We start from the raw sequence: 12,860 nt of genomic DNA on the forward strand, positions 1-12,860 counted from the left end.
CTGGGATTTGTGAGATCTTAGAGCCAATCCTTGGCACCTCTGTTCAAAGGCATATGATATAACTAAAGATGAGATAACTAGCACAATGAAACTAGTATTCATAAGAAGTGAATGAAATTGGGAACTGGTACTTGCTGATAACATTTAAACATTTATTTTTGTGGGAATTCTGCTGGAAAGTTTGACAAGAATAATAGAGTATTTGGTATAGCAAAGAAATAGTGAACAATAAAGGTACTTTGAGTATTTAACTGAAAAAAATCTTTACATGGCAAAGGAATGGAGGTGGGAAATAAATTTATTATGCTTGGATTATGAAGAGCCTTTTATTTAGACTATGGTTTTATCTTGTTTTGTGTAAAAGATATTTTCTAGCCATATTATCAAGTCTCTAATTTTCACTAAAGGAGATTGAAGAGACTTAAGGTGATAAGAATAAAGTAGAGTTACCCATATATAAACTTTTACTTTTTTTTTTTGTAATCTGTACATTGAATTTCCCTTCCTCTATTTAGAAAAATGGGACCTAGAGTGATAGTACACCGAGTAGGTTTGCCTTGCGCATGGCCAACCCAAGTTCCATCCCTGGCATCCCATATAATAGTCCCCCGAGCACCACCAGGAATGATTCCTAAATGCAGAGCCAGGAGTAATCCCTGAGCCTTGCTGGGTGTGACCCAAAAAGCCAAAAAAAAAATAAAAAAATAAAAATGTTTGTTTATAAGGGTATAAAAACTCACAATCCCCAAATATTCATATAAAATATGTAAAAATTTATATCTATAAAAGCGTATAGATGTTGTAATTTGAATTTCATTTAATTCATGAAATAGTCTTCTTTGGAACTTTTTCTCATTCATAGAAGTAGTTTTAGTAGACTGGAGAGATAGTACAGCGGGTAGAGCTCCTGCCTTTACACACAGCCAACCCAGGTTTGATCCCTTTTACCATATATGGTACCTCAGACCCTGCCAGGAATGATCCCTAAGCACAGAGCCAGGAGTTACTAAGCCCTATGCACCTGGGTATGGCTCAAAAAACCAAAAAAAAAAAAAAAAAAAAGGAGCTTTAGTGGCCCCAGGGCCACAAGGGTGGTTCTAGTGGGCCCCTGGCACTGCAAACCCAAGCACCAAAACCCTCAGGCCTTTACCTCTGGGATAGGTAAGACTGGGGTGGTTCTTAGGCCTGTGAGTGCCTAAACTAGCCTTCCCAATCCAAAATAAAACCATCCTTTGATCTATGAAAATAAACTGCAGGTTAGATTTAACTCACAGGCTGTTGTTTGTTCACCTCTTGTTAGACCAACATTTTCTCCTTGGAAATACAATGCTCTCTAGTCCACTTATCGTACTAAAGCCAGATAGAGTTTCTAAAGTACAAGCTAAGCTGCATTACTTTGCTTAAATACTTTTAAAAGTTGACAATACCAAAGAGCTGGTTTAACAAGTTGCTTTGCATGCTGGAAGCCCAGATTTGATCCTCAGAACTGCATGGTCCCCAAACACCACCAGATGTGGCCTCAAAACTTAAATAAAAAGAGTATTTCAGAAAAGGAATCATCACTGCTTTTTCTTTTTAAAGGCACAGGGCCTGGTAGGTAGCTCAAAGGGCTAAGCATATGCTTTGCATGTGGGGGTCCAGATTCAACCTTCAGCACCACATGATCCCCAGAGGAGTCTGGGAGTAGCCCGCAAACTAAACTAACTCAATGAAAACAAAACACTGATTTGTGTTGGCACAGTACAGAAATTAACAGCCTAGAAATTATCAGGACTGGAAACAATGAAATATCATTTCCCATTTATGTAGGGGTAATGCACTATATTAAATAACTATAGTCGTAATAACATTTAGTAGGGCAACTAATCAGGCATTCTCTAATTTTTAAATATTTAATAAAATATAATGCTGATATTCAGCTGTATAAAGGGATAAAATACTGCTAGATGCTACAACGTAAATAAGCCCTGAAAACATTTTATAAATGAAAGAAGTTAGTCACAGGGCAAATTTTATTGCATTTATATGTGATTTATATGCAATATATTTTATATACAAAATACACAGTTTGCCTAAAGTCCAGATTAGGCAAATCCACGGAGACAGAAGGTAGTTTAGTAGATTCCAGAAACTGAAGAGAAGGAATAAAAAGTGATTTTTTAAAAGGGTATACATTTTCTTTATTATTTTGTTTTATTATTTTGTTTTCTTTTGCATACACCCAGCAGTGCTCAGGACTTACTCCTGGCTCTGCACTCAGGGATCGTTCCTTGTAGGACTCGGGGGACCTTATGGGAAGCCATGGATTGAACCCAGGGTGGCCACGCTAAAGGAGAATGCCTTATCTACTGTACCATCACTTTGGCCCTACATTTTCATTTCAGGGTGTTTAAAATGTTCCGAACTTTGGTGATAAGTATATAATGAATATACTAAAAGGTACAAACTGTATACTTTAAAAGGGTGAGTTTTGGGGCCCAGCATATGGCTCATTGGCGCAAAGCATTTGCTTTGCAATTGTAAGGCCTTGAGTTCAATCCCCAGTGCAGCCCCCAGCACAGTCCCTACCACTCTGCTGTCTGTGAACCCCAGCGTCAACCACAACACAGCATAGACTCTCTAGTGCACAGCCAGAGGAGTGCAAGTACAACTAGAGGGTGCGATTCTGGTGACCACTGCAACTAAAAAAAGATGTGTAAGTACTACAATCAGAATATTAAGTATAGGCAACATTAAGTACAGAATGTAAGTACAGGCAACCAATGAGCCAAACATGTGAATCTGAATCATTCCACCAACAGCAATGTAGGAAAGAACAGGAGGTGAGAGATTAAATTTTATGATATACGAATTCCTTCTTAATTGTTTCATTAAAAATAAAATTTTAAATGCTGAAGGTACTAAGGTCATCATAAAGGAAACGAGGGGGTAATATAATGAAAAAACAGTTATAGAATTTATTATTTAGGAGAGACAGTCAAGTAAGTGGGCAGTTATAATAGTAAAATTAATGTTGTTACTGGCTTCTAAAGACATGATGAAAGAACATAGCAAAAGATTAAATGCAGTCTTGGGGAAAAGAAGGGAGGCTTCTGGAAAGGAGAATAGCTGAAATAAATCCAGTGGAAAGAGTAGCATTCAGCTAAGTAGAAGCCTTAACTTCTGTAGGCATGTGTCCAAACTTATAAGTGAAAATACTACACATCAGGGCTGGAGCGATAGCACAGCGGGGAGGGCATTTGCCTTGCACGCGACTGACCCGGGTTCGATTCCCAGCATCCCATATGGTCCCCCGAGCACTGCCAGGAGTAATTCCTGAGTGCATGAGCCAGGAGTAACCACTGTGCATTGCCGGGTGTGACCCAAAAAGCAAAAAAAAAAAAAAAAGAAAATGCTGCACATTACAGAAACTGTAAACGGTCCCAACCAGCTAAAAAAGAGAGGAAAGGGGGGGGGGGAATGATTAAAATGGCTAGAGGTGCTGGAAGGAGGTAGTTAAAAAAGCTGTGCATGCCTAGTATTCATGAGACCCCACGTTCAGTCCCCATTCCCACATGATCTCCCAAGCACTGCGAGGATGGTCCTGGTAATCCCTAGCACATCTGGGTTTGAGCAGCACTGCTACCTAACTCAAGCACTATACTGCCAGGTCAGGTATCAAGTCACAGAGAGTGACCCTCAGACCCCTGAGCAATGCCTGGAAGGTCTTAAAAAAACAAAACAAAACAAAACTAGAACGGTAAGTAAAGTCTATTATGAAGGCTCTCAGTATAAGGCATTCTATAAATTAAGGTCAACTTCAATTATGCATTCAGTTGTATAGCTTTCAGTGCCTACTTAATTTAAAATAGTCCTTTCGTGACACTTTACTTGATCATACTAGGTAGCAGTCATCTTTGGATTTCTAAAGCAATTATGTTGCCTTATTTTTTTTGGGGGGGGCGGGGTGGACACCCAGGAATGTTCAGAGGATACTCTTGGCTCTGTACTCAGGAATTACTCCTGGAGATGCCTGGGGATCCATTGGGATGCCAGTGATCTAACCCCCATTGTCTACATGCAAGGCGAACTCCCTACAAGCTGCACTATCACTCCAGCCCCAGTTTTGCTGCCTCAGTTGCTATCTTGCCTACTGAGTCCTTCAGACTGCTTTCACGTTTTCTAATTGTTTTATATTGTTCCATCCAGAATTGCCATGGCACAAATAAGTTCATAAAATATAGTTGAAAATGGCATATCACTTTGAAAATTAATTTGCCTGTTTTGTTTTGTTTTTAACTAAACATTTACTTATACAGGTTAGCAGTCTTCCTCCTGGGAGTTTATCCAGGAGGACTGAAGACTAATGTTCATAGAAAGTTCTGTATATAAAAAGATGAATACTAAACCAGAACTTAAAAAGTTTTTATTAAAACTTAATCCAGATTTTTACTGTTGCATTTATTTTCAATCTCAATGTGCATATGAGCAAAAACTACATATTCTTTAGTAAAATGTAAACTTAATTTTTTTAGGTTAAACTTCAGAACAACATATCATATCAGATGGCAGACATACATCATTTAAAAGGTAAGAAACTTAATTACAAATCAAAGATACAAGTTCCTAAATGTCAAATATCCTCCAAAATTAAGAAATTGGAACCAGAGAAACAGTATAGGGGTTTAGGCACTCATCTTGCCAACTTATATGCATTAAATGGATGCATGAAAGTTATATTTCAACAAGTTTGTTAAATATAAAAGCTCAGGGACCACACAGATAGTACAGTGGGATAGGGTGCTTGGCTTGCATTCACCTGATGCAGGTTCGATCCCTGATACCATATATGATCCCTCAAGCCTACCAGAAGCCATCCCTGAGTGCAGAGTGAGGACAAACCCTGCGCATTGCCGGGTGTGACCCAGAAACCAAAAGAAGAAGAAGGAAAGCAGAAGAGAAATTCTTAATTTTAACTGCTAATGAATAACAGTCTTTGAACAAAGCTCCTCTGGTGACAAAACATTTATCCTTTAGTCTAAAAGTAGAATAAAAAAAATTATTGTTTCAGTAGTATAATAAAATGCAAATTAAAATTTGAGATATGTGCCTTAATCTTTGTTATATCTTAGCGTTCATGAAATGAAATGTTGTTAAACCAGTTTTTCGAAGAAAACTGAGCTATAAAATCAGAGTTCATCAAATGTCAGGGGAAAATCCTCTACTACATGTACATTCTGTCTGCTAAAACAATCCTTTTGGGCCTAGGGGTGCTTTGGAAAGGTCTAAACTTAATGACAAAGGGGAACTTTCGTTCCTCTTGGAAAAAAAAGAAACCTAAGAGAGAGAAAATCAGATATATTCAATACTCATCTGGGTTTTTTCCATCTTCTTTGTTTCATATATACATACATGAAAAATATGCATATATATGCACATTCACTTAAATGAACTGACAGAAGATGACTAAAAACTTAAAAAATGTTTTCTTAATTTATGAGTTATGATTTAAAGTACTGTAAGGTTTTAGGCATACAGTGTTCTGCTATCAAACCCACCATCAGAGTTGGCAGTGTCCATCCACAAACCAATGTTTCACTGCTTCTCCCTCATACCCTCACCCTACCCTTTCCAAATTCAGTTTGATTCTGTAGCCAGCTTACAGGGCCTGCTGCCATTGGCCTTTTATTACTCCTTTACTAGGTTTCTTTATAGTCCACATCACTGTATCATTGTCTTCCCGTTATTCATTGATTTGCTCAAGCGGGCGCCAGTAACATCTCCATTGTGGGACTTGTTACTGTTTTTGGCATATCGAATACGCCATGGGTAGCTTGCCAGGCTCTGCCGTGAGGGTGGGATACTCTCGGTAGCTTGCCGGGCTGGAGGAATCGAATGCGGGTCAGCCTCGTGCAATGCAAATGCCCTACTCGGAGTGCTATCGCTCAAGGTCTATAACCCACATATGGAAGAGATTAGTCTGTATTTGTCCCTCTCCCTCTTTGCTCAGCATGATAGTTTCTAGTTCATTCCAGTAGTTCCATCATGGCAAACTGCATAATTTAATCTTTTTGCTAACTGTTTTGGGGTTCTTGGGGTAAATATCAGAAAAGGGAATTGCTGGGTTATATGGAATTGCTGGATTATATTGAAGCTCAGTTGTTAATTGTTTAAGACGTGTCCTTATGGTTTTCCATAGAGGCTGAACCAGACAGCATTCCATCACCAGTGGATCAAGAGATCCCCTTTTCCCCTCATCCCTCTCAGTACTGGTTGTTTCTACTCTTTTTTTTGTGGAGTTGGGGGATGGGGAGGTCACACCTGGTACTTCCTATGGGCTACTCCTGGCTCTGCACCCAGGAATCATATGGAATGCTGGGGATTGAACCTGGGTCAGCTGCATGAAAGGCAAAGCATCCTACCTGCTGTATTCTTTCTGGCCTGTTTCTGCTTTTATTTTCATGTGTGCCAGTCTAACTGGTGTGAAGTGATGTCTCATTGTTGTTTTGATTTACATTCCTTGATGATAAGTGATGAAGAGGACTTTTTCATAAAGTTTTTGGACATATATCTTTTTGAAGAAATCTCTGTTCAGCTCTTCTCCCTATTATTTTTTTTCATGGGGTTGTGGGACTTTTATTAAATTTTGTAAGTTCTTTAGAGTATTTTTGATTTTTAGCCCTTTGTCAGGTCTATGGGGAACAAATCCTAACACCCTAAACCATCTCTCAACCTAGCAGCATTTATTTCTAGGGCAAGATGCAGAGAAATGACTAGGAATTATTGGGCCAGTGACTTGGATTAAATATTCTCTGAAGAGTATACCAGATCCAGCTTTTAAATTATACTTGAGGGGGCCAGAGCAATAGTAAACAGGTCCTTGTTCAGTTCCTGGTATACCATCCATTCCCCCTAGTTAGCCTGAGTATAGAGCCAGGAGTAAGTTGTGGGTACCACTGACTGTGGCCCAAAAACAAACAAACAAATAATATATTGCACTTGAGCTGGGAATTTTATGTGATTCATGTATATGTATTATAACTAAAAATTTCAGCCCTCATCCAGAAATTATATTTGAAAGTGTAATTGATATATGTGGACATAGTATCTAAAGTGATTGGCATCTAAGTTGGAAATCAAATATATATTTTTTGGTAGTGGGGGATTGGTTTGAACCACACCCAGTAGTGCTCAGAACTTACTCTTGGCTCTGCACTCAAGGATCACTCCTGGTGGGCTTGGGGATCATATCGGGTGCCAGAGATTGCACCTAAGTCAGCTATGTGCATTGTGAATGCCCTAACACTATACTATTGCTCTGGCCCTCAAATAGGATTTAAAATGAATAAAGAAACTTTTTCTGTACCAATAGCCAGCATATCTAAAGAGATTGTTCCTGTTTTTGTAGATAGCTTCTTGTACTTTGTCCATAACTTAGCATGTTTCTACATAATATGAAAAATATATAGTTTTTAAAATATTATGAATGAGTTTGCTTATCCTGCTTTAAAAATAAAATTATCTGTGTGTTATAAAAGTAATTATCTGTGGTACTAATTATATATAACGTAGCTCCCTGAGCAAGTATAAATAAAAGCTATTGAGCAACATAAAATTTAAATTTTCATAATCTCTCAATAGGAAACATTAGAGTAAACTTTATTCCTTTGATTCTTACATTCTGTGGATAGAACAACTTGCTGAACTTCGTCAGGAGTTCCTTCGACAAGAAGATCAGCTTCAGGACTACAGGAAGAACAATACTTACCTTGTAAAGAGATTAGAATATGAGAGGTAAGATATGCACGAAGTATATGTGAATCTGTAATATTTGCCCAATTATGGACAATTTTTTTCCTTTTGACTTCTGTTTTTCTTTGCCTAGGACTTTAAAATCCCTATTCTGTTGTTTTTCTGTGCTTCTCTAGAATCCAGTCTTTTACTATGATATTTTGGACATTAAGAAAATATCTCTTGGGGCTAGATTGATAGCACAGTGGGTAGGGCATTTGCCTTGCATGCAGTTGACCTGGGTTCGATTCCCAGCATCCCATATGGTCCCTGAGCACTGCTAGGAGTAATTCCTATGTGCATGAGCCAGGAGTAACCCCATGTACATTGCAGGGTGTGACCCAAAAAGCAAACAAATAATAATAATAATAATACATCTCTTTGGGATTGGAGATGTGTGCTGAAAGTAGATAAAGGACCAAACATGATAGCCTCTTAGTGTCTATATTGCAAACCATAGTGCCCAAAACTAGATAGAGAGTATGGGGGAAATTGTCTGCCATAGAGGCTGGGGGAGGGTAGGATGGGGTGGGGGTTAAATTATCTGTGTGTTATAAAAGTAATTATCTGTGGTACTAATTATATATAACGTAGCTCCCTGAGCAAGTATAAATAAAAGCTATTGAGCAACATAAAATTTAAATTTTCATAATCTCTCAATAGGAAACATTAGAGTAAACTTTATTCCTTTGATTCTTACATTCTGTGGATAGAACAACTTGCTGAACTTCGTCAGGAGTCCTCATGGTGATTCAATAAAAAAATTAATAAATAAAAGGAAAACAGAAAATATCTCTTGTAGGGGCTGGAGAGAGAGTACAGTGGGTAGGGTGTTTGCCTTGCGTGTAGCTGACCTGGTTTCGATTCCTAGTACACCATATTGTCCCCCAAGCCTGCCAGGAGTAATCACTGAGTAAGGAGCCAGGAATAAGCACAGCTAGTATGCACCCCTCTCCCAATTTTTTTTTCTTGCAGTACTTCTTGAATCTTCCCATGTTATAGATTATTAGACAAAACATCCTGAAAGGCCTGAGCTTTACTGAATTACAAGTGGCAGAGACTGGAAGATTCTGTGGTTCTTTTCAAGGGCATCCATCCTGAAGGTGAAACTATCATTGGGAGATGTCCGCAGAGAGGCACAGGTCCCTGTGCCTCTATCCTGTTGTAAATGGAACAAGATCAAAAATCCGTCGACTTATCAACTCCCTTCCTTACTCCTTCACATTTGTTGGGTTAAAACGGAGAGCCTCTTAGAGACCTCTCTAATTATCTCTCTGAAAACCTTTCCTAAACCTTTAGTTAATTTTGTGGTAAAAAACATTTTAAAGGCTATGCACGAAAAACTGGAAACACTTGCCGTATTCTACTTTATTTTTGATAATTCTAGAAATTGTACCCAGGACTTTGTACATACAAAGCAATGTTCTACCACTGAACTACATCTTTGGTCCTTATCTTATTTGAAAGCATGTGTTTCAATCTAATAGTATTTAATACTTTTCCATATACCTGTAGGGCTGAAAATTGAATATATTTAAAGATATTTTTCTGACATAAATAATTTATGAAATCTTAATTTAATCTCACCTCAAAGCTAGAACAAAGGTTCCTGGATGCATGAGCCAGGAGTAACTCTATGTACATCGCCGGGTGTGACCCATCCCTCCACCAGTGCATATTTTCCATCACCAATATCCCCTAGTTTTCCCCCTCCTTACCCATCCCAGCCTTCCCCCAGCCTCTATGGCAGACTATTTCCCCCATACTCTCTCTCTCTCTACTTTTGTGCACTATGGTTTGCAATACAGATATTAAAAACAGAAGTTTTCCCTTTCTCATATAATTTATCAACTGTAGCACTGTAGCACTGTTGTCCTGTCGTTCATCCATTTGCTCGAGCGGGCACCAGTAACATCTCCATTGTGAGACTTGTTGTTACTGTTTTTTTTTTTTTTTGGCATATTGAAAATGCCACGGGTAGCTTGCCAGGCTCTGCTGTGTGGGTGGGATACTCTTGGTAGTTTGCCGGGTTGTCCAAGAGGGATGGAGAAATTGAACCCAAGTTGGCTGTATGCAATTATAAAAATAAAAAAGAATTGAGACTGGACAGATAGTACATCAGGTAGGGTGCTTTCCTTGAATACCCCTGACCTGAGTTTAGTCCTCTGCACCCTATATGGTTCCTTGAGCATTGTCAGGAAAGACCCCAAAGACATATCTATGAGTAAGCGCTGAGCACTTCTGGGTATCACTGTATCACTGTTGTTACTGTTTTTTTTTGCAAATCCTGTTGCTCATTGATTTGCTCGAGCCGACCCAGGTTCAATTCCTCTGCCCCTCTTGGAGAGCCCAGCAAGCTACTTCTAGGTATGGTCCAAAAGAATCAAAAAAGAGAGAATTTGTTCACTCTTAATTTCACTGGCTCATGTTTTCAAACATGGAATTTGTGAGACATGTTTTATTAGGGATTTTTCTCCTTTTACCATACACATGAAAGTTTGCTTATTAAAATTTTTGTATTGACTTGGAGCCAGAGTGATAGAACGGTGGGTAGGGCATTTGCTTTGCAGCCGACCCAGGTTCAATCTCCAGCACCCCATGTGGTCCCCCAAGCCCTCCAGTAGTGTGATTCCTGAGCACCATCAGGCCCCAAACCCTCCCCACACAAAGAAAAAGAGTATTGTATTTACTTATGTTGCATATGTTTCCCTAGAGCCCTACCAAATTTCTAACTTAATTTTTCTGGCATTAAATAAATATTTAGTTTAATTTATATATACAAATAGGGTATTTAATTTCCTTTTTTAATAGTGAAAGGTAGTATTTCCTATTGTGTTTAACAGTTTATTCTCATATGAGTGGTATGACTGCATGACCATTGAAAATTTACAATCCTTATCTGTTTCGTTCTTTGACATTTTTTTCTCAATGAAAACTTTGTGTCTTCTCTATTAGTTTATTCCATTTGTACTCTTCATATGGTTTAGACTTTTATTGTTGTGTTAGTAATATTGGGTGAAACATTTGCTGCTATTCCTTATCAGCTCACATATTCTGACTCTTCTCATCTCTGACTTTGATTGTATCTCAGTTTTGTTTCTTTTTAATTTTAATTTTTAGAGAGTTGTTCACAATAATTTATTAAATTCAGTATTCCAACACCAATCCCACCACTTTACACCTTCCCACCATCATTATCTGTCTCAGTTTTCCAAAGTGGTTTTCTGGGGCTGGAGCAATAGCACAGCGGGTAGGGCGTTTGCCTTGCACGCGGCCGACCTGGGTTCAATTCCCAGCATTCCCATATGGTCCCCTGAGCACTGCCAGGGGTAACTCCTGAGTGCAGAGCCAGGAGTAACCCCTGTCCATTGCCAGGTGTGACCCCCCCAAAAAAGCAAAAAATAAATAAATAAATAAATAAAGTGGTTTTCTTTTTTATTTTATTTTAATGAATCATTGTGAGATACATTTACAGACTTACAGACTTTGATGATTGCGTTTCAGTCAAACAATGAGCAAGTACCCATCCCTCCACCAGTGCCCATTCTTCACTCCCAATTTCCCAGTATCTCTCCCCAGCCCTCACCCCTTCCCACTAAAGTGGTTTTCTCTTAATGATTGAAGTTGACTTTGGCAATTCTTACTTTATAAATGCAATTTATAAAAGTAATTTTTAAAAGAATTGTTTTCATTTAATGTTTTTCTTAAATTAGTCTTTAAGTATTTTTTATTCTCTATTACATGTACAGAAATTTTCAACATCTTGACTGTGATCTGTCTTTTCTTAATGTCCACTTTCCTGCTAATAAAATGCTCTTTCTTTGTAAACATACATTATTTTCTAGACAACTTGAGTGCGCAGTATAAGATAATAAGTCTAAAAGATTGACTTTCTAATTTAGCTTTCAGTGTGGACAACAAATCAAGGAATTAAGAGCACAGCATGAAGAAAATATTAAAAAGTTAGCTGACCAGTTTTTGCAGGAACAAAAGGTAAATGTTTAAAATACTTAAATCATCTGTACTGGAACAACAGTACAGTTGATAGGGCACTTTGCTTTGCATATGGCTGAACCAGGTTTGATCTCTGGCACCCCCATTATTTTCTAAGCCTCCCTGTGATTTTTAAAATATGTATAAATATATACACTATATACGTATATGTATACATATTTTATTTGGTCTTTTTTTTTTCAAAAAAATAATTTTTATTGAAAAACAATTTAGAGAGATGTGAGGGGGAAGAAAGAGAGTGCATATTCAAGAGAAATCATGAACTTCTTGAGTGGAAAAAAACGCAGTGTTCTTATTTACAAATTAGGCTGATGTGAAAATAAAACCTCAGATTTTATTTTAATTTTGAGCTAAACTTCTTGTATATATGACTTGAAAATCTGCTGTTAATGTTTCTCAGATTGTAAAGTGAGTAACATTTTAACAAAATTAACTTTTATTTTTTTGACTTTTTAAACTTTTTTTTAACTTTTGTTTTTTGGCTTTTTGACTCACACCCAGCGATGCTCAGGGATTACTACTCCTGGCTCTACACTCAGGAATTCTCTTGTCGGTGCTCAGGGAACCATATGGGATGTTGGGAAATTGAATCCGGTTCAGCTGCATGCAAGGCAAATGCCCTACCTGCTGTACTATCGCTCCAGCCCACAAACATTTTTTTATGGTAAAATTTTTTCCTATTCTTATGCTTTCGAGAATTTTTTTTTTAAAATTGAAAAAATTTTCTTAAATGTCATTTTTTGTTATTCTGAACTACTTTTTGAAACACAAAACACTACTGTAGCATATTTTGGGAAATGGTAAATTCTTTTATTAGTTTATTCAGTTTCAATTGATAGATATTGTGAAGATTATTCTTTATAAAGGGAGTTTATAGATTGTTAATCATTGGGACTTGAGTTTTAACTCAAGTTTTAAAACTCAAAACTTGAGTTTTAAGAAGGGTTTTTTTTATATCCTATGATCTCATCTGACTAGTCATCTGACTAGGCTTGTGATTCAAAGTAAACGTAAATTGAGTAGTGAAAAATTTATCTTGCTGGGACTGGAGTGATAGTACAGAGGATAGGGTGTTT

At 37.7% G+C, this 12,860-nt stretch overlaps 1 protein-coding gene across 3 annotated transcripts in view; it reads left to right on the forward strand.

Moving 5' to 3' along the window:
• GOLM2 (golgi membrane protein 2) overlaps nt 1-12,860 on the forward strand; it is a 70,608-nt gene that overhangs the window by 22,249 nt on the left and 35,499 nt on the right. For all 3 annotated transcript variants that reach the window (XM_055131385.1, XM_055131386.1, XM_055131387.1), the window contains exons 2-4: nt 4,515-4,569; nt 7,671-7,773; nt 11,673-11,763. In XM_055131385.1, coding sequence (XP_054987360.1) covers nt 4,515-4,569; nt 7,671-7,773; nt 11,673-11,763 — 249 coding nt within the window. The remainder of the gene's footprint in view (nt 1-4,514; nt 4,570-7,670; nt 7,774-11,672; nt 11,764-12,860) is intronic.

This window comes from Sorex araneus, chromosome 3 (genome assembly GCF_027595985.1).
Source record: "Sorex araneus isolate mSorAra2 chromosome 3, mSorAra2.pri, whole genome shotgun sequence".
Lineage (NCBI taxonomy): Eukaryota > Metazoa > Chordata > Mammalia > Eulipotyphla > Soricidae > Sorex > Sorex araneus.